This window comes from Carassius gibelio, chromosome A4 (genome assembly GCF_023724105.1).
Source record: "Carassius gibelio isolate Cgi1373 ecotype wild population from Czech Republic chromosome A4, carGib1.2-hapl.c, whole genome shotgun sequence".
In the NCBI taxonomy this organism is placed as follows: domain Eukaryota; kingdom Metazoa; phylum Chordata; class Actinopteri; order Cypriniformes; family Cyprinidae; genus Carassius; species Carassius gibelio.
Window position 1 is genome coordinate 437,210 of NC_068374.1, and position 24,526 is coordinate 461,735.

The 24,526-nt window shown below is 37.4% G+C and overlaps 3 protein-coding genes across 3 annotated transcripts; all 3 read left to right on the top strand.

The window, feature by feature from the left end:
• Positions 1 to 357: 357 nt before the first annotated feature.
• On the top strand, positions 358 to 4,187 carry LOC127980774 (sushi, nidogen and EGF-like domain-containing protein 1). The gene is made up of 7 exons (XM_052585468.1): positions 358 to 498; positions 700 to 966; positions 1,066 to 1,161; positions 1,320 to 1,479; positions 1,570 to 1,697; positions 3,667 to 3,933; positions 4,041 to 4,187. Exons 1-7 carry the CDS (start codon positions 358 to 360, stop codon positions 4,185 to 4,187), a joined length of 1,206 nt encoding a protein of 401 aa, XP_052441428.1.
• A 6,947-nt stretch (positions 4,188 to 11,134) lies between these two features.
• Positions 11,135 to 12,979, top strand: LOC127980790 (sushi, nidogen and EGF-like domain-containing protein 1). The gene is made up of 6 exons (XM_052585469.1): positions 11,135 to 11,281; positions 11,485 to 11,751; positions 11,861 to 11,956; positions 12,115 to 12,274; positions 12,365 to 12,492; positions 12,695 to 12,979. The coding sequence occupies exons 1-6, from the start codon at positions 11,135 to 11,137 to the stop codon at positions 12,977 to 12,979; spliced, it is 1,083 nt and encodes a 360-aa protein (XP_052441429.1).
• Positions 12,980 to 13,553: 574 nt separating this feature from the next.
• On the top strand, positions 13,554 to 22,995 carry LOC127980806 (alpha-tectorin-like). Its single transcript, XM_052585470.1, has 17 exons — positions 13,554 to 13,700; positions 13,904 to 14,170; positions 14,535 to 14,694; positions 14,785 to 14,912; positions 15,115 to 15,381; positions 15,491 to 15,586; positions 15,745 to 15,838; positions 15,997 to 16,124; positions 16,327 to 16,593; positions 16,703 to 16,798; positions 16,957 to 17,086; positions 17,229 to 17,327; positions 19,917 to 20,101; positions 20,197 to 20,360; positions 20,655 to 20,897; positions 21,041 to 21,203; positions 22,915 to 22,995. Exons 1-17 carry the CDS (start codon positions 13,554 to 13,556, stop codon positions 22,993 to 22,995), a joined length of 2,715 nt encoding a protein of 904 aa, XP_052441430.1.
• Positions 22,996 to 24,526: the final 1,531 nt, after the last annotated feature.

A 24,526-nucleotide genomic window follows, 5' to 3' on the forward strand; every position in this document is an offset into this window, starting at 1 on the left:
TTTTATATAAATACTAAAGACACAGCTCAAATGTGGCAAATTGTACCTCACTTCCTGATGGAATATGTAGTTAATCTTGCATTGTAATGGGTAGTATTTTATTTATGTACTGTATGATTTATCAGTATTGTTCTACAGTATGAATGTGCTCATCAGTAGTGCCATACAATTCTGTGTTAAAATTTTCAAATAGTAAGGGGTTACTCAGTGGATTTATTCAAAGCAGTTATTGTTCTTATTAGAAAAAAAAAAATCTACCTAATCAAAGTGTAGGTGCAGGCATTAAAGATCCCTATAGCCCTATTAGGAAAATAACAGTCCTATTAAATCACCCAGTTAAAAAATACACTAATGCTTATGCTTCTCCTAGTGCCGGCTAATTTCCTGCCATATGGGTATGGAGACATAGTGAACACAATTTCAGATGATGGAAGCTCTGAAGCCATTTTCTTGCAGCAGCCTTTCAAATACTTTGGACGCACGTACAATCAGATCTATGTAAGCATTGGACTAAAACTTTTTGGTTGAGGATATTTCCCTTTTTATTACACCAGTTAATTACACATCAGTTTTTCCTTCAGTAAATATATTTAAATCATGTTTAAGTCTACAACTTGATGTTTTTAAATATATTTTTAAAATAAATCATACGTTTGAGTGGTAGCAAATAATTCTACAGTGATGTGATCTGAATTTTAGGTGAACAACAATGGTCACCTGACTTTTACTCAACCACTGTCTGCCTACGTTCCTTATCTGAACGCTGAAATAGACATCATTGCTCCTCTGTGGACTGACCTTAACAATCGCAACGGTGGAACTATCTCCTACAGAGAGGAGAGAAGTAGTGCTGTACTGGCACAAGTCACTCAAGCTGTTAACCAATATTTCCCTCACATTGGTTTTACCGCTACATCAGCCTTTGTTGCTACCTGGGACAGTGTGCCATACTTCTCTGGTGGAGGGGTAAGAACTAATCTATGATGAATGCTCAGCGTGTTTTCGGTTCTAAAATTTGTGAAACATTTGTTATTTATTTTATTTTGGAATTGTTGTTTTTTGAAGGAGGTTACTTTCCAAGTGGTTTTAGTCTCCAATGGTGACCGCTCTTTCATCCTGATCAACTATGGTGACATTGCACAAACAGGTCAAGTTTGGCTGGTGAGTGGAGTGAAGATCCTTACACAGTTTACATATAGCAGACATGAATGACAAGGAATTACTTATGCCCAATTCATTCCTTATTTGTATGCAAGAGATGATTTTATTTGTAACAGGATTTGACTGAGGTTTTACATGTACTTTTTGTTCTTTTAAAGGCTGGTTATGACACGCTGGACTCTGTCAGTTCTTTCACAATTCCAGCAGCCAGTGCCCCAGAACTCTCATCCAGCAGTAATATCAATGTGAATGGTCGCTGGTCTTTCCATGTTGATGGTTCGCTAAACTGTAAGCCAGAGTTGCCTGTTTGTCGGCAACGTAATACTAACATTTTTAACCATTGCCTTTTAAGAACTTATGTTCATTTGGAAGATGTAAACAATTCATTGATGCTTCTCCTTTTACTAGTGCCGGCTAATTTCCTGCCATATGGGGATGGAGACGTGGTAAATCCCATTTCAGATGATGGAAGTTCTGATGTCATTTACTTGCAGCAGCCTTTCAAATATTTTGGACGCACATACAATCAAATCTATGTAAGCGTTGGGACTATAACTTTTTGGTTGAAGATATTTTTCTTATTATTACATTATTTAATTAGTAGGGCTGCCTTGACTAAATATTTTTCTGGTCGCCCAGTAGACGTTCATGTTAAACGGTTAATCGACTAATCGCACATTTATATTAATAAACCATAAATCATAGTAATTAACATTTAATTGTCTATGTAGCACACAAATAAGGTTTGCCACACAGTGCACCGGCAGAAGTAATTATTATGAATGCATCAGGAAAAAAAGCAAGGAGACTGCCTTAACATTTTAAGAATTCGTTGATAAACCAGTGTTTGCTGTATTTTCAGCGGCAGTGATGAATTGATAATCTCCTCAGTGGATGTGCTTACATTAATGTTTTATACAGATCACATAACCTGAGAATAGAAGTTTTCCATCTGAATTGGTTTGTTTAAAAGCAGACGTTTAGCTTTCTAGAGATAGGGCTATATTTCTTATGCCTGAGGGAACTATACACAGAGTTTAGTTTTATTATTTGATGTGCTCAAGTTCAAAGACTTAGATGAGACGGCAGAACATGAACGTGTACGTGCACCCTGTTTGCTTTCATTATTTTACAAAATCACAATGTTTTGTTATTGTGACCGCACACAAATAAAATAAGAGTCTTTAAAGCTTACACAGATGTATAACTCCTATTTGTATGACAAAAATTTTTTAGCGCAAGTGATCAGACTGGCACGCGCTTCCACATTCTGCACAAACACTGAAATAGTGCACATTTTTATAGTTTAACGTTAGAGCGAGTGGCCATGTGAAGTTTCTACTACTTACATGTTTCAGATCGATATTTGAGGTCGATTAATAATAGGCAAGCGATTGGACGCCCTGCCCGATGTACTTCATATTAGCACGTAGAACTGCTGTTAACATTTTTTCGTGGCAGAAAGCATGACTTCACTTCCTTTGGATTTTTTTCTTCTGCAAATAATCGACTAAAAATAATGTGGTTGACTTGGTCTTTTCTTGTTGACTAATGATTAGTCTACGTTTAAGGTGGGCATACACTGTGCGATTTATGTGCGATTTGGGCAAGGTACCAACTCAAACTGTAAGAGTAGATCGCATGCGATGTAAAGCCAAAACTCAAGATTTTTATGCGCTCACTGTACGGTCCGATCGTCGAGTTGCGATTTGACTGCTCACACTATATGTGGGGAATCAACCGAATCAACACGTAGGATCCATTAGAACCCAGGATGTTTGTGGCTGTTTCAGAATAAACATGCTTTCCCGGAATAAACGCACTGATTTGGTGATATGCGCAATTCTGTGTGCTGAAATGTCCAAAAAAGAAAAAAAGGCGTCGGCGTATCTAGACACGCAGGTGGCTCGGAAGACGTGGCCTATATGGTTTATCCATTTTGCAATACGAACTGGAGGTAAGCAGGAGTTTTCTACCCTCTTTTATTTTTATTTTTCTTTGCCATAACTCCACAAGTTTTTCCTCCATTACTTCAGTCCACACTACACGCTGTGTCATCATGGTTTCTCGCATGCGCAGTGAGGGAAACGCGGAAAATCGGTTTGTAGCCCTGCTTCAATAGTGCGATACCTCATGAGAGGCGACCAAAATTTCTGACATGTCAGAAATCCATCCGACCAACCGATTGCCGGTTGGGAGAGGTTAATCGCCTCTCGTTTCCCCTTGTACACTGCACGACAAATGACGCACGAAAATGCTGAAAATCGTCCCGAACCGAAAAAGAGTCGCACGGGTCAGAATTCGGCTCAAAATCGGATGAAAATCGCACAGTGTATGCCCGGCCTTAGGGGGCACCCCTATTAATTACACATCAGGATTTTCCTTCTGTAAACATATTTTACTCATGTTTAAATGTAAACGTGATGTTTTTAAATATCTTTTTTAAATGAATTATACTTTAGAGTGGTAGCAAATAATTCTACAGCAATTTGATCTGAATTTTAGGTGAATAACAACGGTCACCTGACTTTTACTCAACCACTGTCTGCCTACGTTCCTTATCTGAATGCTGGAATAGACATCATTGCTCCTCTGTGGACTGACCTTTACAATGTCAACGGTGGAACTATCTCCTACAGAGAGGATACAAGTAGCGCTGTACTAGCACAAGTCACTCAAGCTGTTAACCAATATTTCCCTAACGTGCCTTTTACCGCTACATCAGCCTTTGTGGCTACCTGGGACAGTGTGCCGTACATCACTGGTGGAGGGGTAAGAACTAATCTTTGATTGTTGTATGATGTTCTCTGCATGTTTTCGGTTGTAACTATTGTCAAACGTTTATTTTATTATTTTTTGGAATTGTTGCTTTTTTGAAGGTGGTAACTTTCCAAGTGGTTTTAGTCTCCAATGGTGACCGCTCTTTCATCCTGATCAACTATGGTGATATTGCAGAAACAGCACAATCTTGGCTGGTGAGTGGAGTGAAAATTCATACACAATTTACGATTAGCAGAAATGAATAACAAGGACTTACTTATCCACCAATTCATACCTTATTTATAAGCAGGGGATGCTTTTATTGGAAATAGGATTTGATTGAGGTTTTAACATGCACTTTTTTCTTTTACAGGCTGGTTATGACACAGTGGACTCGGTCAATTCTTTCACAATTCCAGCAGCCAATGTCCCAGAACTCTCATCCAGTAGTAATATCCATGTGAATGGTCGCTGGTCTTTCCGTGTTGATCGTTCACTAAACTGTAAGCCAAAGAGTTGGCTGTTTGTTAACATAATACTAAAATTTTTAACCATTGCCTTTTAAGAACTTATGTTCATTTGGAAGATGTAAACAAATCATTGATGCTTCTACTTTTACTAGTGCCGGCTAATTTCCTGCCATATGGGGATGGAGACGTAGTAAATCCTGTTTCAGATGATGGAAGCTCTGATGCCATTTACTTGCAGCAGCCTTTCAAATACTTTGGACGCACATACAATCAGATCTTTGTAAGCACTGGAGTATAACTTTTTGGTTAATGATATTTTTCCTATTATAACATCAATTAATAATTACACATCAGATTTTCCTTCAGTAAATAGATTTAAATCATGTTTAAGTGTACAACTTCATGTTTTTAAATATATTTTTTAAATGAATCATACCTTTAAGGGGTAGCAAATAATTCTACAGCAATTTGATCTGAATTTTAGGTGAATAACAATGGTCACCTGACTTTTACGCAACCACTGTCTGCCTTCGTTCCTTATCTGAACGCTGGAATAGACATCATTGCTCCTCTGTGGACAGACCTTAACAATCGCAACGGTGGAACTATCTCCTACAGAGAGGATAGAAGTAGTGCTGTACTGGCACAAGTCACTCAAGCTGTTAACCAATATTTCCCTCACATTGGTTTTACCGCTACATCAGCCTTTGTTGCTACCTGGGACAGTGTGCCATACTTCTCTGGGGGAGGGGTAAGAACCAATCTCTTATTTCTGATGAAGGCTCTTTGTGTTTTCGATTCTAAAATATGTCAATTTTTTTTTTTCTTTCTTTTTTTTTTTAAATTGTTGTTTTTTGAAGGAGGTTACTTTCCAAGTTGTTTTAGTCTCCAATGGTGACCGCTCTTTCATCCTGATCAACTATGGTGACATTGCACAAACAGGTCAAGTTTGGCTGGTGAGTGGAGTGAAGATCCTTACACAGTTTAAATATAGCAGACATGAATGACAAGGAATTACTTATGCCCAATTCATTCCTTATTTGTATGCAAGAGATGGTTTTATTTGTAACAGGATTTGACTGAGGTTTTACATGTACTTTTTGTTCTTTTAAAGGCTGGTTATGACACGCTGGACTCTGTCAGTTCTTTCACAATTCCAGCAGCCAGTGCCCCAGAACTCTCATCCAGCAGTAATATCAATGTGAATGGTCGCTGGTCTTTCCATGTTGATGGTTCGCTAAACTGTAAGCCAGAGTTGCCTGTTTGTCGGCAACGTAATACTAACATTTTTAACCATTGCCTTTTAAGAACTTATGTTCATTTGGAAGATGTAAACAATTCATTGATGCTTCTCCTTTTACTAGTGCCGGCTAATTTCCTGCCATATGGGGATGGAGACGTGGTAAATCCCATTTCAGATGATGGAAGTTCTGATGCCATTTACTTGCAGCAGCCTTTCAAATATTTTGGACGCACATACAATCAAATCTATGTAAGCGTTGGGACTATAACTTTTTGGTTGAAGATATTTTTCTTATTATTACATTATTTAATTAGTAGGGCTGCCTTGACTAAATATTTTTCTGGTCGCCCAGTAGACGTTCATGTTAAACGGTTAATCGACTAATCGCACATTTATATTAATAAACCATAAATCATAGTAATTAACATTTAATTGTCTATGTAGCACACAAATAAGGTTTGCCACACAGTGCACCGGCAGAAGTAATTATTATGAATGCATCAGGAAAAAAAGCAAGGAGACTGCCTTAACATTTTAAGAATTCGTTGATAAACCAGTGTTTGCTGTATTTTCAGCGGCAGTGATGAATTGATAATCTCCTCAGTGGATGTGCTTACATTAATGTTTTATACAGATCACATAACCTGAGAATAGAAGTTTTCCATCTGAATTGGTTTGTTTAAAAGCAGACGTTTAGCTTTCTAGAGATAGGGCTATATTTCTTATGCCTGAGGGAACTATACACAGAGTTTAGTTTTATTATTTGATGTGCTCAAGTTCAAAGACTTAGATGAGACGGCAGAACATGAACGTGTACGTGCACCCTGTTTGCTTTCATTATTTTACAAAATCACAATGTTTTGTTATTGTGACCGCACACAAATAAAATAAGAGTCTTTAAAGCTTACACAGATGTATAACTCCTATTTGTATGACAAAAATTTTTTAGCGCAAGTGATCAGACTGGCACGCGCTTTCACATTCTGCACAAACACTGAAATAGTGCACATTTTTATAGTTTAACGTTAGAGCGAGTGGCCATGTGAAGTTTCTACTACTTACATGTTTCAGATCGATATTTGAGGTCGATTAATAATAGGCAAGCGATTGGACGCCCTGCCCGATGTACTTCATATTAGCACGTAGAACTGCTGTTAACATTTTTTCGTGGCAGAAAGCATGACTTCACTTCCTTTGGATTTTTTTCTTCTGCAAATAATCGACTAAAAATAATGTGGTTGACTTGGTCTTTTCTTGTTGACTAATGATTAGTCTACGTTTAAGGTGGGCATACACTGTGCGATTTATGTGCGATTTGGGCAAGGTACCAACTCAAACTGTAAGAGTAGATCGCATGCGATGTAAAGCCAAAACTCAAGATTTTTATGCGCTCACTGTACGGTCCGATCGTCGAGTTGCGATTTGACTGCTCACACTATATGTGGGGAATCAACCGAATCAACACGTAGGATCCATTAGAACCCAGGATGTTTGTGGCTGTTTCAGAATAAACATGCTTTCCCGGAATAAACGCACTGATTTGGTGATATGCGCAATTCTGTGTGCTGAAATGTCCAAAAAAGAAAAAAAGGCGTCGGCGTATCTAGACACGCAGGTGGCTCGGAAGACGTGGCCTATATGGTTTATCCATTTTGCAATACGAACTGGAGGTAAGCAGGAGTTTTCTACCCTCTTTTATTTTTATTTTTCTTTGCCATAACTCCACAAGTTTTTCCTCCATTACTTCAGTCCACACTACACGCTGTGTCATCATGGTTTCTCGCATGCGCAGTGAGGGAAACGCGGAAAATCGGTTTGTAGCCCTGCTTCAATAGTGCGATACCTCATGAGAGGCGACCAAAATTTCTGACATGTCAGAAATCCATCCGACCAACCGATTGCCGGTTGGGAGAGGTTAATCGCCTCTCGTTTCCCCTTGTACACTGCACGACAAATGACGCACGAAAATGCTGAAAATCGTCCCGAACCGAAAAAGAGTCGCACGGGTCAGAATTCGGCTCAAAATCGGATGAAAATCGCACAGTGTATGCCCGGCCTTAGGGGGCACCCCTATTAATTACACATCAGGATTTTCCTTCTGTAAACATATTTTACTCATGTTTAAATGTAAACGTGATGTTTTTAAATATCTTTTTTAAATGAATTATACTTTAGAGTGGTAGCAAATAATTCTACAGCAATTTGATCTGAATTTTAGGTGAATAACAACGGTCACCTGACTTTTACTCAACCACTGTCTGCCTACGTTCCTTATCTGAATGCTGGAATAGACATCATTGCTCCTCTGTGGACTGACCTTTACAATGTCAACGGTGGAACTATCTCCTACAGAGAGGATACAAGTAGCGCTGTACTAGCACAAGTCACTCAAGCTGTTAACCAATATTTCCCTAACGTGCCTTTTACCGCTACATCAGCCTTTGTGGCTACCTGGGACAGTGTGCCGTACATCACTGGTGGAGGGGTAAGAACTAATCTTTGATTGTTGTATGATGTTCTCTGCATGTTTTCGGTTGTAACTATTGTCAAACGTTTATTTTATTATTTTTTGGAATTGTTGCTTTTTTGAAGGTGGTAACTTTCCAAGTGGTTTTAGTCTCCAATGGTGACCGCTCTTTCATCCTGATCAACTATGGTGATATTGCAGAAACAGCACAATCTTGGCTGGTGAGTGGAGTGAAAATTCATACACAATTTACGATTAGCAGAAATGAATAACAAGGACTTACTTATCCACCAATTCATACCTTATTTATAAGCAGGGGATGCTTTTATTGGAAATAGGATTTGATTGAGGTTTTAACATGCACTTTTTTCTTTTACAGGCTGGTTATGACACAGTGGACTCGGTCAATTCTTTCACAATTCCAGCAGCCAATGTCCCAGAACTCTCATCCAGTAGTAATATCCATGTGAATGGTCGCTGGTCTTTCCGTGTTGATCGTTCACTAAACTGTAAGCCAAAGAGTTGGCTGTTTGTTAACATAATACTAAAATTTTTAACCATTGCCTTTTAAGAACTTATGTTCATTTGGAAGATGTAAACAAATCATTGATGCTTCTACTTTTACTAGTGCCGGCTAATTTCCTGCCATATGGGGATGGAGACGTAGTAAATCCTGTTTCAGATGATGGAAGCTCTGATGCCATTTACTTGCAGCAGCCTTTCAAATACTTTGGACGCACATACAATCAGATCTTTGTAAGCACTGGAGTATAACTTTTTGGTTAATGATATTTTTCCTATTATAACATCAATTAATAATTACACATCAGATTTTCCTTCAGTAAATAGATTTAAATCATGTTTAAGTGTACAACTTCATGTTTTTAAATATATTTTTTAAATGAATCATACCTTTAAGGGGTAGCAAATAATTCTACAGCAATTTGATCTGAATTTTAGGTGAATAACAATGGTCACCTGACTTTTACGCAACCACTGTCTGCCTTCGTTCCTTATCTGAACGCTGGAATAGACATCATTGCTCCTCTGTGGACAGACCTTAACAATCGCAACGGTGGAACTATCTCCTACAGAGAGGATAGAAGTAGTGCTGTACTGGCACAAGTCACTCAAGCTGTTAACCAATATTTCCCTCACATTGGTTTTACCGCTACATCAGCCTTTGTTGCTACCTGGGACAGTGTGCCATACTTCTCTGGGGGAGGGGTAAGAACCAATCTCTTATTTCTGATGAAGGCTCTTTGTGTTTTCGATTCTAAAATATGTCAATTTTTTTTTTTCTTTCTTTTTTTTTTTAAATTGTTGTTTTTTGAAGGAGGTTACTTTCCAAGTTGTTTTAGTCTCCAATGGTGACCGCTCTTTCATCCTGATCAACTATGGTGACATTGCACAAACAGGTCAAGTTTGGCTGGTGAGTGGAGTGAAGATCCTTACACAGTTTAAATATAGCAGACATGAATGACAAGGAATTACTTATGCCCAATTCATTCCTTATTTGTATGCAAGAGATGGTTTTATTTGTAACAGGATTTGACTGAGGTTTTACATGTACTTTTTGTTCTTTTAAAGGCTGGTTATGACACGCTGGACTCTGTCAGTTCTTTCACAATTCCAGCAGCCAGTGCCCCAGAACTCTCATCCAGCAGTAATATCAATGTGAATGGTCGCTGGTCTTTCCATGTTGATGGTTCGCTAAACTGTAAGCCAGAGTTGCCTGTTTGTCGGCAACGTAATACTAACATTTTTAACCATTGCCTTTTAAGAACTTATGTTCATTTGGAAGATGTAAACAATTCATTGATGCTTCTCCTTTTACTAGTGCCGGCTAATTTCCTGCCATATGGGGATGGAGACGTAGTAAATCCCGTTTCAGATGATGGAAGTTCTGATGCCATTTACTTGCAGCAGCCTTTCAAATACTTTGGACGCACGTACAATCAAATCTTTGTAAGCATTGGACTATAACTTTTTGGTTGACGATATTTTTCTTATTATTACATCAATTAATAATTACACATCAGTTTTTCCTTCAGTAAATATATTTAAATCATGTTTAAGTTTACAACTTTGTTTTTAAATATATTTTTTAAATTAATCATACGTTTAAGTGGTAGCAAATAATTCTACAGCAATTTGATCGGAATTTTAGGTGAATAACAACGGTCACCTGACTTTTACTCAACCACTGTCTGCCTACGTTCCTTATCTGAACGCTGGAATAGACATCATTGCTCCTCTGTGGACTGACCTTTACAATGTCAACGGTGGAACTATCTCCTACAGAGAGGATACAAGTAGCGCTGTACTGGCACAAGTCACTCAAGCTGTTAACCAATATTTCCCTAACGTGCCTTTTTCCGCTACATCAGCTTTTGTGGCTACCTGGGACAGTGTGCCGTACATCACTGGTGGAGGGGTAAGAACTAATCTTTGATTGTTGAATTGATGTTCTCTGCGTGTTTTCGGTTGTAACTATTGTCAAACGTTTATTTTTATTCTTTTTTGGAATTGTTGCTTTTTTGAAGGTGGTAACTTTCCAAGTGGTTTTAGTCTCCAATGGTGACCGCTCTTTCATCCTGATCAACTATGGTGATATTGCAGAAACAGCACAATCTTGGCTGGTGAGTGGAGTGAAAATTCATACACAATTTACGATTAGCAGAAATGAATAACAAGGACTTAATTATCCACCAATTCATACCTTATTTATAAGCAGGGGATGCTTTTATTGGAAATAGGATTTGATTGAGGTTTTAACATGCACTTTTTTCTTTTAAAGGCTGGTTATGACACGCTGGACTCTGTCAGTTCTTTCACAATTCCAGCAGCCAGTGCCCCAGAACTCTCATCCAGCAGTAATATCAATGTGAATGGTCGTTGGTCTTTTCGTGTTGATGGTTCCCTAAACTGTAAGCCTAAGAGTTGACTGTTTGTCAGCAACATAATACTAAAATTTTTAACCATTGCATTTTAAGAACTTATGTTCATTTGGAAGATGTAAACAAATCATTGATGCTTCTATTTTTACTAGTCCCAGCTAATTTCCTGCCATATGGGGATGGAGACTTAGTAAATCCTGTTTCAGATGATGGAAGCTCTGATGCCATTTACTTGCAGCAGCCTTTCAAATACTTTGGACGCACATACAATCAGATCTTTGTAAGCACTGGAGTATAACTTTTTGGTTAATGATATTTTTCCTATTATAACATCAATTAATAATTACACATCAGATTTTCCTTCAGTAAATAGATTTAAATCATGTTTAAGTGTACAACTTCATGTTTTTAAATATATTTTTAAATGAATCATACGTTTAAGGGGTAGCAAATAATTCTACAGCAATTTGATCTGAATTTTAGGTGAATAACAACGGTCACCTGACTTTTACTCAACCACTGTCTGCCTACGTTCCTTATCTGAACGCTGGAATAGACATCATTGCTCCTCTGTGGACAGACCTTAACAATCGCAACGGTGGAACTATCTCCTACAGAGAGGATAGAAGTAGTGCTGTACTGGCACAAGTCACTCAAGCTGTTAACCAATATTTCCCTCACATTGGTTTTACCGCTACATCAGCCTTTGTTGCTACCTGGGACAGTGTGCCATACTTCTCTGGGGGAGGGGTAAGAACCAATCTCTTATTTCTGATGAAGGCTCTTTGTGTTTTCGATTCTAAAATATGTCAATTTTTTTTTTTCTTTCTTTTTTTTTTTAAATTGTTGTTTTTTGAAGGAGGTTACTTTCCAAGTTGTTTTAGTCTCCAATGGTGACCGCTCTTTCATCCTGATCAACTATGGTGACATTGCACAAACAGGTCAAGTTTGGCTGGTGAGTGGAGTGAAGATCCTTACACAGTTTAAATATAGCAGACATGAATGACAAGGAATTACTTATGCCCAATTCATTCCTTATTTGTATGCAAGAGATGGTTTTATTTGTAACAGGATTTGACTGAGGTTTTACATGTACTTTTTGTTCTTTTAAAGGCTGGTTATGACACGCTGGACTCTGTCAGTTCTTTCACAATTCCAGCAGCCAGTGCCCCAGAACTCTCATCCAGCAGTAATATCAATGTGAATGGTCGCTGGTCTTTCCATGTTGATGGTTCGCTAAACTGTAAGCCAGAGTTGCCTGTTTGTCGGCAACGTAATACTAACATTTTTAACCATTGCCTTTTAAGAACTTATGTTCATTTGGAAGATGTAAACAATTCATTGATGCTTCTCCTTTTACTAGTGCCGGCTAATTTCCTGCCATATGGGGATGGAGACGTAGTAAATCCCGTTTCAGATGATGGAAGTTCTGATGCCATTTACTTGCAGCAGCCTTTCAAATACTTTGGACGCACGTACAATCAAATCTTTGTAAGCATTGGACTATAACTTTTTGGTTGACGATATTTTTCTTATTATTACATCAATTAATAATTACACATCAGTTTTTCCTTCAGTAAATATATTTAAATCATGTTTAAGTTTACAACTTTGTTTTTAAATATATTTTTTAAATTAATCATACGTTTAAGTGGTAGCAAATAATTCTACAGCAATTTGATCGGAATTTTAGGTGAATAACAACGGTCACCTGACTTTTACTCAACCACTGTCTGCCTACGTTCCTTATCTGAACGCTGGAATAGACATCATTGCTCCTCTGTGGACTGACCTTTACAATGTCAACGGTGGAACTATCTCCTACAGAGAGGATACAAGTAGCGCTGTACTGGCACAAGTCACTCAAGCTGTTAACCAATATTTCCCTAACGTGCCTTTTTCCGCTACATCAGCTTTTGTGGCTACCTGGGACAGTGTGCCGTACATCACTGGTGGAGGGGTAAGAACTAATCTTTGATTGTTGTATGATGTTCTCTGCGTGTTTTCGGTTGTAACTATTGTCAAACGTTTATTTTTATTCTTTTTTGGAATTGTTGCTTTTTTGAAGGTGGTAACTTTCCAAGTGGTTTTAGTCTCCAATGGTGACCGCTCTTTCATCCTGATCAACTATGGTGATATTGCAGAAACAGCACAATCTTGGCTGGTGAGTGGAGTGAAAATTCATACACAATTTACGATTAGCAGAAATGAATAACAAGGACTGACTAATCCACCAATTCATACCTTATTTATAAGCAGGGGATGCTTTTATTGGAAATAGGATTTGATTGAGGTTTTAACATGCACTTTTTTCTTTTACAGGCTGGTTATGACACAGTGGACTCGGTCAATTCTTTCACAATTCCAGCAGCCAATGTCCCAGAACTCTCATCCAGTAGTAATATCCATGTGAATGGTCGCTGGTCTTTCCGTGTTGATCGTTCACTAAACTGTAAGCCAAAGAGTTGGCTGTTTGTTAACATAATACTAAAATTTTTAACCATTGCCTTTTAAGAACTTATGTTCATTTGGAAGATGTAAACAAATCATTGATGCTTCTATTTTTACTAGTCCCGGCTAATTTCCTGCCATATGGGGATGGAGACTTAGTAAATCCTGTTTCAGATGATGGAAGCTCTGATGCCATTTACTTGCAGCAGCCTTTCAAATACTTTGGACGCACATACAATCAGATCTTTGTAAGCACTGGAGTATAACTTTTTGGTTAATGATATTTTTCCTATTATAACATCAATTAATAATTACACATCAGATTTTCCTTCAGTAAATAGATTTAAATCATGTTTAAGTGTACAACTTCATGTTTTTAAATATATTTTTAAATGAATCATACGTTTAAGGGGTAGCAAATAATTCTACAGCAATTTGATCTGAATTTTAGGTGAATAACAATGGTCACCTGACTTTTACGCAACCACTGTCTGCCTTCGTTCCTTATCTGAACGCTGGAATAGACATCATTGCTCCTCTGTGGACAGACCTTAACAATGTCAACGGTGGAACTATCTCCTACAGAGAGGATAGAAGTAGTGCTGTACTGGCACAAGTCACTCAAGCTGTTAACCAATATTTCCCTCACATTGGTTTTACCGCTACATCAGCCTTTGTGGCTACCTGGGACAGTGTGCCATACTTCTCTGGGGGAGGGGTAAGAACCAATCTCTTATTTCTGATGAAGGCTCTTTGTGTTTTCGATTCTAAAATATGTCAATTTTTTTTTTTTCTTTCTTTTTTTTTTTAAATTGTTGTTTTTTGAAGGAGGTTACTTTCCAAGTTGTTTTAGTCTCCAATGGTGACCGCTCTTTCATCCTGATCAACTATGGTGACATTGCACAAACAGGTCAAGTTTGGCTGGTGAGTGGAGTGAAGATCCTTACACAGTTTAAATATAGCAGACATGAATGACAAGGAATTACTTATGCCCAATTCATTCCTTATTTGTATGCAAGAGATGGTTTTATTTGTAACAGGATTTGACTGAGGTTTTACATGTACTTTTTGTTCTTTTAAAGGCTGGTTATGACACGCTGGACTCTGTCAGTTCTTTCACAATTCCAGCAGCCAGTGCCCCAGAACTCTCATCCAGCAGTAATATCAATGTGAATGGTCGCTGGTCTTTCCATGTTGATGGTTCGCTAAACTGTAAGCCAGAGTTGCCTGTTTGTCGGCAACGTAATACTAACATTTTTAACCATTGCCTTTTAAGAACTTATGTTCATTTGGAAGATGTAAACAATTCATTGATGCTTCTCCTTTTACTAGTGCCGGCTAATTTCCTGCCATATGGGGATGGAGACGTAGTAAATCCCGTTTCAGATGATGGAAGTTCTGATGCCATTTACTTGCAGCAGCCTTTCAAGTACTTTGGACGCACGTACAATCAAATCTTTGTAAGCATTGGACTATAACTTTTTGGTTGAGGATATTTTTCTTATTATTACATCAATTAATAATTACACATCAGTTTTTCCTTCAGTAAATATATTTAAATCATGTTTAAGTTTACAACTTTGTTTTTAAATATATTTTTTAAATTAATCATACGTTTAAGTGGTAGCAAATAATTCTACAGCAATTTGATCGGAATTTTAGGTGAATAACAACGGTCACCTGACTTTTACTCAACCACTGTCTGCCTACGTTCCTTATCTGAACGCTGGAATAGACATCATTGCTCCTCTGTGGACTGACCTTTACAATGTCAACGGTGGAACTATCTCCTACAGAGAGGATACAAGTAGCGCTGTACTGGCACAAGTCACTCAAGCTGTTAACCAATATTTCCCTAACGTGCCTTTTTCCGCTACATCAGCTTTTGTGGCTACCTGGGACAGTGTGCCGTACATCACTGGTGGAGGGGTAAGAACTAATCTTTGATTGTTGTATTGATGTTCTCTGCGTGTTTTCGGTTGTAACTATTGTCAAACGTTTATTTTTATTCTTTTTTGGAATTGTTGCTTTTTTGAAGGTGGTAACTTTCCAAGTGGTTTTAGTCTCCAATGGTGACCGCTCTTTCATCCTGATCAACTATGGTGATATTGCAGAAACAGCACAATCTTGGCTGGTGAGTGGAGTGAAAATTCATACACAATTTACGATTAGCAGAAATGAATAACAAGGACTTACTTATCCACCAATTCATACCTTATTTATAAGCAGGGGATGCTTTTATTGGAAATAGGATTTGATTGAGGTTTTAACATGCACTTTTTTCTTTTAAAGGCTGGTTATGACACGCTGGACTCTGTCAGTTCTTTCACAATTCCAGCAGCCAGTGCCCCAGAACTCTCATCCAGCAGTAATATCAATGTGAATGGTCGTTGGTCTTTTCGTGTTGATGGTTCCCTAAACTGTAAGCCTAAGAGTTGACTGTTTGTCAGCAACATAATACTAAAATTTTTAACCATTGCATTTTAAGAACTTATGTTCATTTGGAAGATGTAAACAAATCATTGATGCTTCTATTTTTACTAGTCCCGGCTAATTTCCTGCCATATGGGGATGGAGACTTAGTAAATCCTGTTTCAGATGATGGAAGCTCTGTAGCCATTTACCTGCAGCAGCCTTTCAAATACTTTGGACGCACATTCAATCAGATCTATGTAAGCGTTGGACTATAAATTTTTGGTTAATGATATTTTTCTTATTATTCCATCAATTAAATTACACATCAGTATTACCCTTGAGTAAACAGATTTTGCTCATTTTTAGTGTACAACTTAATGTTTTTAAATATCTTTTTAAAATTAATTATACTTTTCATTGGTAGAGCATAATTCTACAGCAATTTGATCTGAATTTTAGGTGAACAACAATGGTCACCTGACTTTTACTCAACCACTGTCTGCCTACGTTCCTTATCTGAACGCTGGAATAGACATCATTGCTCCTCTGTGGACAGACCTTAACAATCGCAACGGTGGAACTATCTCCTACAGAGAGGATAGAAGTAGTGCTGTACTGGCACAAGTCACTCAAGCTGTTAACCAATATTTCCCTCACATTGGTTTTACCGCTACATCAGCCTTTGTTGCTACCTGGGACAGTGTGCCATACTTCTCTGGTGGAGGGGTAAGAACCAATCTCTTATTTCTGATGAATGCTCTCTGTGTTTTCGATTCTAAAATATGTAAATTAAATGTCTTTTTTTTTTCTTTTTTGGAATTGTTGTTTTTTGAAGGAGGTTACTTTCCAAGTTGTTTTAGTCTCCAATGGTGACCGCTCTTTCATCCTGATCAACTATGGTGACATTGCACAAACAGGTCAAGTTTGGCTGGTGAGTGGAGTGAAGATCCTTACACAGTTTAAATATAGCAGAAATGAATGACAAGGAATTACTTATGCCCAATTCATTCCTTATTTGTATGCAAGAGATGGTTTTATTTGTAACAGGATTTGACTGAAGTTTTACATGTACTTTTTGTTCTTTTAAAGGCTGGTTATGACACACTGGACTCTGTCAGTTCTTTCACAATTCCAGCAGCCAGTGCCCCAGAACTCTCATCCAGCAGTAATATCAATGTGAATGGTCGCTGGTCTTTCCGTGTTGATGGTTTGCTAAATTGTAAGCTTTAAACTGTTTCCTCTATTTTAACGTATATACTTTAACACTTATGGTTTGGTCAAGATCCAAATCAATGCATGTGTTCATGTTTTTGTGTGTGTGTGTGTGTGTGTGTGTGCAATTTTCTTTGTTTCTGTTTAAGTGTGTGATACTTGCACCGAACATGAGGCTTGTCAAGAGAGAAGTGGTGTCTTAGGCTGTGTTTGCCTGGATGGACAAAGACCAAATCTTGAAATATTTGGTAAGTGCTTTTACACATATTTAATATTGTATATACATCTAAAAAGCTTTCATATGATTACATTAAACTTTCAGAGTCTACACAGCTATGTGCTCTTATCTCATTCTCTCAAAACTGTGAATCCATTAATGGGAAAAATATGACATCATTTTGTGTGATTAATATGGACAGTTCAGAGGGTTAAGAATAATTAACACAGTTAATGAGTCTAGCTTTGAAAAGAACACCTCTTTTGACCGAGAATGGTCAGTATGTACTCTGTGCTCAAGCGTACTCATCAGACCCACTTTTAGGACAACAACACATGTCATTCTCTGTCTGACGATGGACTGACATATTCTTGACTCAAAAATTAAACCACATAGGTGTTAGTCTAGATATAGTGATAAAAAAACAGTAGTTCTACAGCTCCAATTATCTTCCTAAATGTATAAAATTGTGGTTTTGATACAGAAGTCTTCAACCTAGAGGCCAAAAGTCTTGCTTAGTTTAGCTCCAACCCTAATCAAATGTTCAAGTGTAGATAAATACATAGGAGAAAAATTAACAGAGCAACTACACTTTACCATAAACAATACCAGACAGAGAAACTGAAAAGGAAGGAAGGGGGCTTTGGAGAAGGACCCAGAGTCTGTGAAGAGGAAGAAACCATGGAAAATAATGGGTGGAGAGACCAGGTTGGCAATGACAGAGGGAGGAGCCTGGAGCAAGAAGAGCAAGAAGGGGACCCACCCTGCATTCCATTCGGAAGGGCTCATCCCAATTCCCTAATTCCTTCAAAGAGTTTAACCTCCGGAGTGAGAGCTTGAAGGGTGTAGGGCAGGGTTATTCAAATCTTGTCCTGGAGGGCCAATGCGCTGCAGAGTTTAGCTCTAGTGTAGTCCACCAGTAAATGGTCCTTATATTTAGGGTAGAGCAGTTGGAGGCATTTTATCCTACCCTGTCAGATTTTCCTACCCGGGTTTACTGCGCACACGCACATCTATATCGGGTCCTTTGTCTAATGCTAAACAACGATATTTAATCTATCTGCATTACTGTAAGGGTAGGTTTAGGGTTGGTGTAGGTGTAGACTTTAATAAAAACGCAATCTAATTGGTAGAAACTAATATTTATTGTTGGTTTCCTGTAACCGTATCCCTTCTAGCTACAACCGCGAATATAACACATAATTACTGTATTTGTAGTACTGTAAGGGTATGATTAGGGTTGTGGTAGGTGTAGACATTAATAAATCATAACTTTACAGTAGCATTTTTCGTTGTACCCACTGTTTTAGTGGGAGGTAGGAAAATCTGACAGCGTAGAACAAATCGACAGAACACCGGCAGGTCCATAGGTGTGGGGGAGAAAACCGCAAAAATAAATCTGATTTAGAGGTCCAGTATTCTGCTATGTGTAGTATAAGACAAACAATTCAGAATTCAGGCAGAAAGTCATTTAAATAAAAATTCAAGAGAAATCTAGGAGGAAAAATGAACAGGTCAATTACACTTTACAATAAATTATACCAGACAAGGAAAACTAAGATCTTAAATACACCAACAGGGTAATCAACAAGAACATAAACAGGTGTCAAATAAATTAGAACCACTAGGAGACCAATGAGCCCCACTAGGCACTGAAGCATAACCTTGACAAAAACACACAAGGACCTGCTGACCAAAGACTTCCGGATTGCTTGAAAATAGCAAGCGTGTTGAAGCAGGTTGTAAATAAACTTTTTACAGAACGGGTCTCTAGGAAGAGGATTGAAGGCTTTTGAAGGCTTTTGCTTTAAAATTTAATGGTGAATGGCTATACTTACTAATAGTGTTCTTAGAAATTTTTATTAATGAATCATATTGGAATCAATATGTCAAATATATAGATATATCCATAATATCATTAATTAATAATTTGATCAAAACAATATTACAAAATAACTATTCACACAGAAACACTGTTTTATTCAGTTCACAGCTCTACTATGTATAGAAGGAAATCATATTTAATAATGTTTTGATATTTTACTTTGGATTATGGTGTAATAAGAATGTAAGTTACAAATGTTAAATGTTAAAAATTTTGAACAGCCTCCTGAGTAATAAATGTAATAATATGGGGTCTATCCTGACTAAGATTTTATCTTAACATTCATTGTTTTATTTAATGAATTTGTATAGAAACACTATTTTCATTGGCTGCAGAGGTCGCACAGAAAAGGTGGCACACTTTTAAACAGTTTCAGTGTGCTCTCAGTTAGCACTAGGGCTGTCACTTTTGTGAAAAAATAATTTTCGATTTTTAAGACACAAGTGTTCATTGAATCGATTGTAAAATCGATTTTCCATGTCTAAAAAAAAAAAAAAAAAAAAAAAGGTTTCCTTTTTCAACGCCAAATAACCGACGAACGTAAAACAAGTCAGCAGTATTTCTTATTGGTCAGCACTTCGATGGATAGCATTGTTCAAGTGATTTCGAAATTCAAGTCCCAGCCACCACCCCATTCTCCTGTAAAAAATAAAAGCCAAAATGCCATAAAGTACATATAATTATATTATGTTTAATAAAAAATAATTATATTTTTAAAATCCTTTATCTGCTTAGATGCTGTGGAGTCCTGTGCCAGTAGCACTGGCTCCATTTCTCTGTCCCGCTGCCAGCTCTTTGAATCTGGTTTTTCTGCTGAGACCCTTCACCTAAATGACCCAAGCTGCAGAGGGACCCTTGAGGATGGCAGACTTTCGTTTAATTTTGACAACGAAGACCACATATGTGGAACCACTCTGACAGTAATTATTCTTCCATTTTTGTTTCACTAGAGCTTTATTTATATGTATGATTAGTAAGTTGACCTGTAGCTTGAGATTTGTTCATGTCCTCATAGAGCAACAGGACTCACTTCATCTACCAAAATGCCATTCAGTCTAACTTGAGAAGCAATGATCAGAGCATCATTTCAAGAGCAAGATGGATGAATTTTACATTCTCTTGTGCATATCCTCTGATCCAGACACTATCTATGCCCATGGGTATCCGAGCTGAAGGCGGGTAAGGTCACTTAGTACCTACAAGTGTGTAGTATTCAGACAGTGAATAGTATTCTATTTGAAGTGATTGAGACAAAGCATTACTGCAATTTTGGTAAATCTTCATGTTTTTAACCATTTGGAATGACAACATTGAAGTTCCAATAGTTAACATGTCTGTCCTTTAGAACACGTTAAGTGGTAAGTGAAAGGTTTGTAAAATGAGTTTAGTAAGGCATGAGTCATGAGCTATCAACTTTCACATTACCAATTATGCATGGCATTGTTGCTGATATTTGTACATTTTTGCCCCCAGTGTGATAAGTCAGGAGGTTCCTGGCCAGGGCAGCTATGAGATCCACATGGTTCCTTACCATGATGCACAGTTTACTAGCCCATATGAAGGAGAGGTGGAAATACAAGTGAACCAGCAGATTTACGTGGCTGTTGAGGTTTTAGGAGTGGACAGAAGTCAAATCGCAACAGTTCTGGACAGCTGCTGGGCAACACCTGTTAATGATATTGACCATGATATTCGCTGGAGTCTAATCATTAGAGAGTGAGTGACTTAATGTTTTATGTTTAATTGAATACATTTGGCATAATTTAAGAAAGTAGGTACAGGAAAACGGTTGTACCATATGCTTGATCATGCCATGCAATAATTTGACCTCTATTGCTTTCCTTCCTAAAACGTCCTAGATGCCCCAACCCTGAAGATGGCACAGTGGAGGTTCTTCAGAATGGTATTGATACAACAAGCCATTTCTCCTTCAGGATGTTCACCTTCTCAGGAAACTATGACCGCATCTTCCTGCACTGTCAAGTTCATCTCTGCCTTGTAGATAATGGAAGATGCGCACAGGTATGTTGGGACCGTAAATTTGAGTTGTCTACTCATTGCTTTGACAGTAACCTTCAAGTAAATAACAAACTTTTTAAGACAGGTCATTCTAAAAGAAAACACATTCAATAAGCATTTGCATTGTAGAAACCATGTATTTAAAGGGGTCATATGATGTGATTTCAAGTGTTCCTTTCTCTTTGGAGTGTTACAAGCTGTTTGTGAATAGATTAGATCTATTAAGTTACAAAGACTAAAATCTCAAACCCAAAGAGATATTTTTCATAAAAATTAAGACTTGTACACGCCCTCCTAAAATGCCTTATTTAAACACGCTCCCATGTGTCTACGTCCCGATGTGAGTCAATTTAAATAACGCTGCCCAAATGTTCACACAAAGATGGTGTAACTTTCGTTGTTGCCACTGATACCATGTCGTGGAGACGCTGTTTCAATGTGAAAGTGAAAATACTTAGTTTGGCCTTCCAAAAGAGGACACAACTAGAAATCAGTGGTATCGTTTTATTTACAAAACTGTTCCAGAACAGTTCAATCCAAATATTTAGATATGTGGGACGCATTTTATGAAGGAATGTTTCCTGATCCTGGGAGAAAAGACTGCAATGCAGGCGCTTATGACTCACAGCATGTAAGTAAGTTTACATATGTAAATGATTTGCCACTGATGATTCAAACGCGAGATCTGAGCAGTGTAGAGCAGCGTTTCTTAATTCCAGTCCTCCCGACCCCGTGCAGTTTTTATGTCTCTCTTATGGCTTCAGACGTTTGTTCTATTCAAACATAAGTGCTCTGCGAAGTGGACATCACAGGATATTCCGCCATGATTCCAGTTCAAAGTGAATGTATATGTTCCATTTAAAGTGCACTGAAGTGTGCGAGATGTGAATTTAAATTGCATTTATTTACAGAGGTATATGATGTCACACTTGTCCGTGTGTGAAGACGTTGTGCAGCGCAAATCTGTGAATGAATGTTCCGAAGTGAGGTAAATTTAAATAGATTTCCCCTGCTCAGCTAGAAGGGAGCAATGAACACTGTGTAAGTGTCAATGGGAACACAGTTCATGCACAGAGCTCCCTTCTAATGAGCTGATTATCTGAATCAGGTGTGTTAACAAAGACAAACGTGCAAACTATGCAGAGCTGGGGGGCACTATGACTTGGATTGAGAACCGCTGGTTTAGAGTAGAACTAGTTGTTTGTCGTTTCTCCGATCACAAATGCAGACATGGGTTTATGTTTACGTGGCGCAATGCAACACAACACTTAAAAAGACAGTATAAGTCATTATAATCCTTAATTATGTCCCTAATGGATGCAACAAATGGCTCGTTTGTAATGGGTTTTATTGTTTTTATCTTGTCTTGCCTGTGTTCTGACTGGGACATGCACTACAGTATGACAAGGGGCGTAACATTTCTGTCACACGCATGAGGCATTCGACCACTCACAAAGCACCGGATAGCTTGCCAATTAGAGCACACCTCAATTTTATACCAATGAGCTTTGTAGATAAATTAGGCATTTCAGAAAGGCGGGGCATAGAGGAGAAACAATGTACAGTATGTGGAAAATGTTGAACAATTTTTTTTTTTTTACAATAAACCACATAAACACATTTCATTACACCAAATACACAAAATAATGTTCTTTTTAGCAACATCATATGACCCCTTTAATGATAAATATATTTTCTTGTCTGTCATCTTCAGTCATGCGAGGTTGGATATAGACGTAGAAGGCGCAGATCTTTGGACTTCCAACACTCTGCAGCGGTCACCATGGGTCTATAAAAAAGCTCATAAACCCTGATGAGTGAAATATCGTGAATTTCTATCAAAATACTTCATCTGAATGATAAAGAAAATGTTTTGAAAGCACTTGAATTTGAATACTTAAATAAAAAATATCAATTATGAAAACAGACTTTGGAAAAACTACTAAATATAACCCAGGCAGTACAAATTAATTCATTTATTGGCTGTGCATTAATTCAAATTAATAAATGCTGAGAAAAACAGAAATCTCTGTAATCTGTATACATCTAAGTGTTTTCAAAACAGTATATACAAAACTATATTCTTCTACTTTCTTGGATCAATCTAAGTAAAATTGTCTGTCTTTCTCTTTGTTCAAGGTGTTATATTGAGAAGAAATATAGCAAACTGTACTTGAATAAATCTGCTTAGCAATGAAGAAAATATATTTTGTGTTTTTTCCTCTTCTTGTGTTTAGACTAAAATACATATTAATGATAGCTACTAACAGATTAGTATTGCAGATAATGAACACATTATCTCAGAGGTACTGCATCTATATCTAAACTATAACACTGGTAGTTTAGATAAGAACATTAGTCTTATTTACTGTATAATTAGCCAACCATGGTAGCCAACATACTTCAATGATTATTGCTTTCTGAATACAATTACTGTTATTGTTTTCTGATTTAACCACTTAAAGTGTTGATTCAAGACACGGTTAAACATAATATAACATAACATGAGCAATATAACACATGTAGCATGGCTGATACAGAGTCATATTGCACAGCTACGAGTGTGAAATTGCATTTATACAACAGTTCAATGGTACCTGTATGTAAATAAAAAAGAGACAGACATTTGTGTGCAGAACTTCCTTCCGCCACAGATTTGAATCTCAATTTGACAGTTTACAAGAGGACCCCAAGAGTGATTGTCTGCATCTGATACAGCATTCAATCTTCAGGCCTATCTCATATTAATATTAAAACAGTTTGAATGTTTGCTGAGGAAAGCAATATATTTGTTGTAGTACTCTTTCAATTGTTAAAGGATTTTCCATGATAACTTTGGCCAATGCATTTGTTGGTTGCATCTTACAAGGTTGTTTACAAAGACCATTTCTAAATGACAAATACTGTTAAATACTATTATTAATACTATTATTACTAACCAATTCAGTCAAAAGTACAAAGGCAGCGCTCTGATACAGCATTAAAGTTATATAAAAATATAAAGCTATAAAACTTTGAACCTCTGTCAAATTATAGATTAATAAAACCAAAGATCGCCAGTTAGATTTAACAAAACAAATTATATCTCATGTTTAACCACTTTAGAAACATCAGAGCCACCAACAAATTCTAGAAGAATTGGCAGAGGTAAGGATATTCTCTGCAGGTTCATGAGCGATGAACGGCTGAACATCCTGGAGCTCACATCTGCCATTAAAATGCCATTTTTATTAATAACTTATTACAGTTTTTCTCAATTGCTAAAACACTAAAACCCATTGGCTGAACAAAGTTCTCAGTTGCCTGAACTTATTTAGCTAATTGTG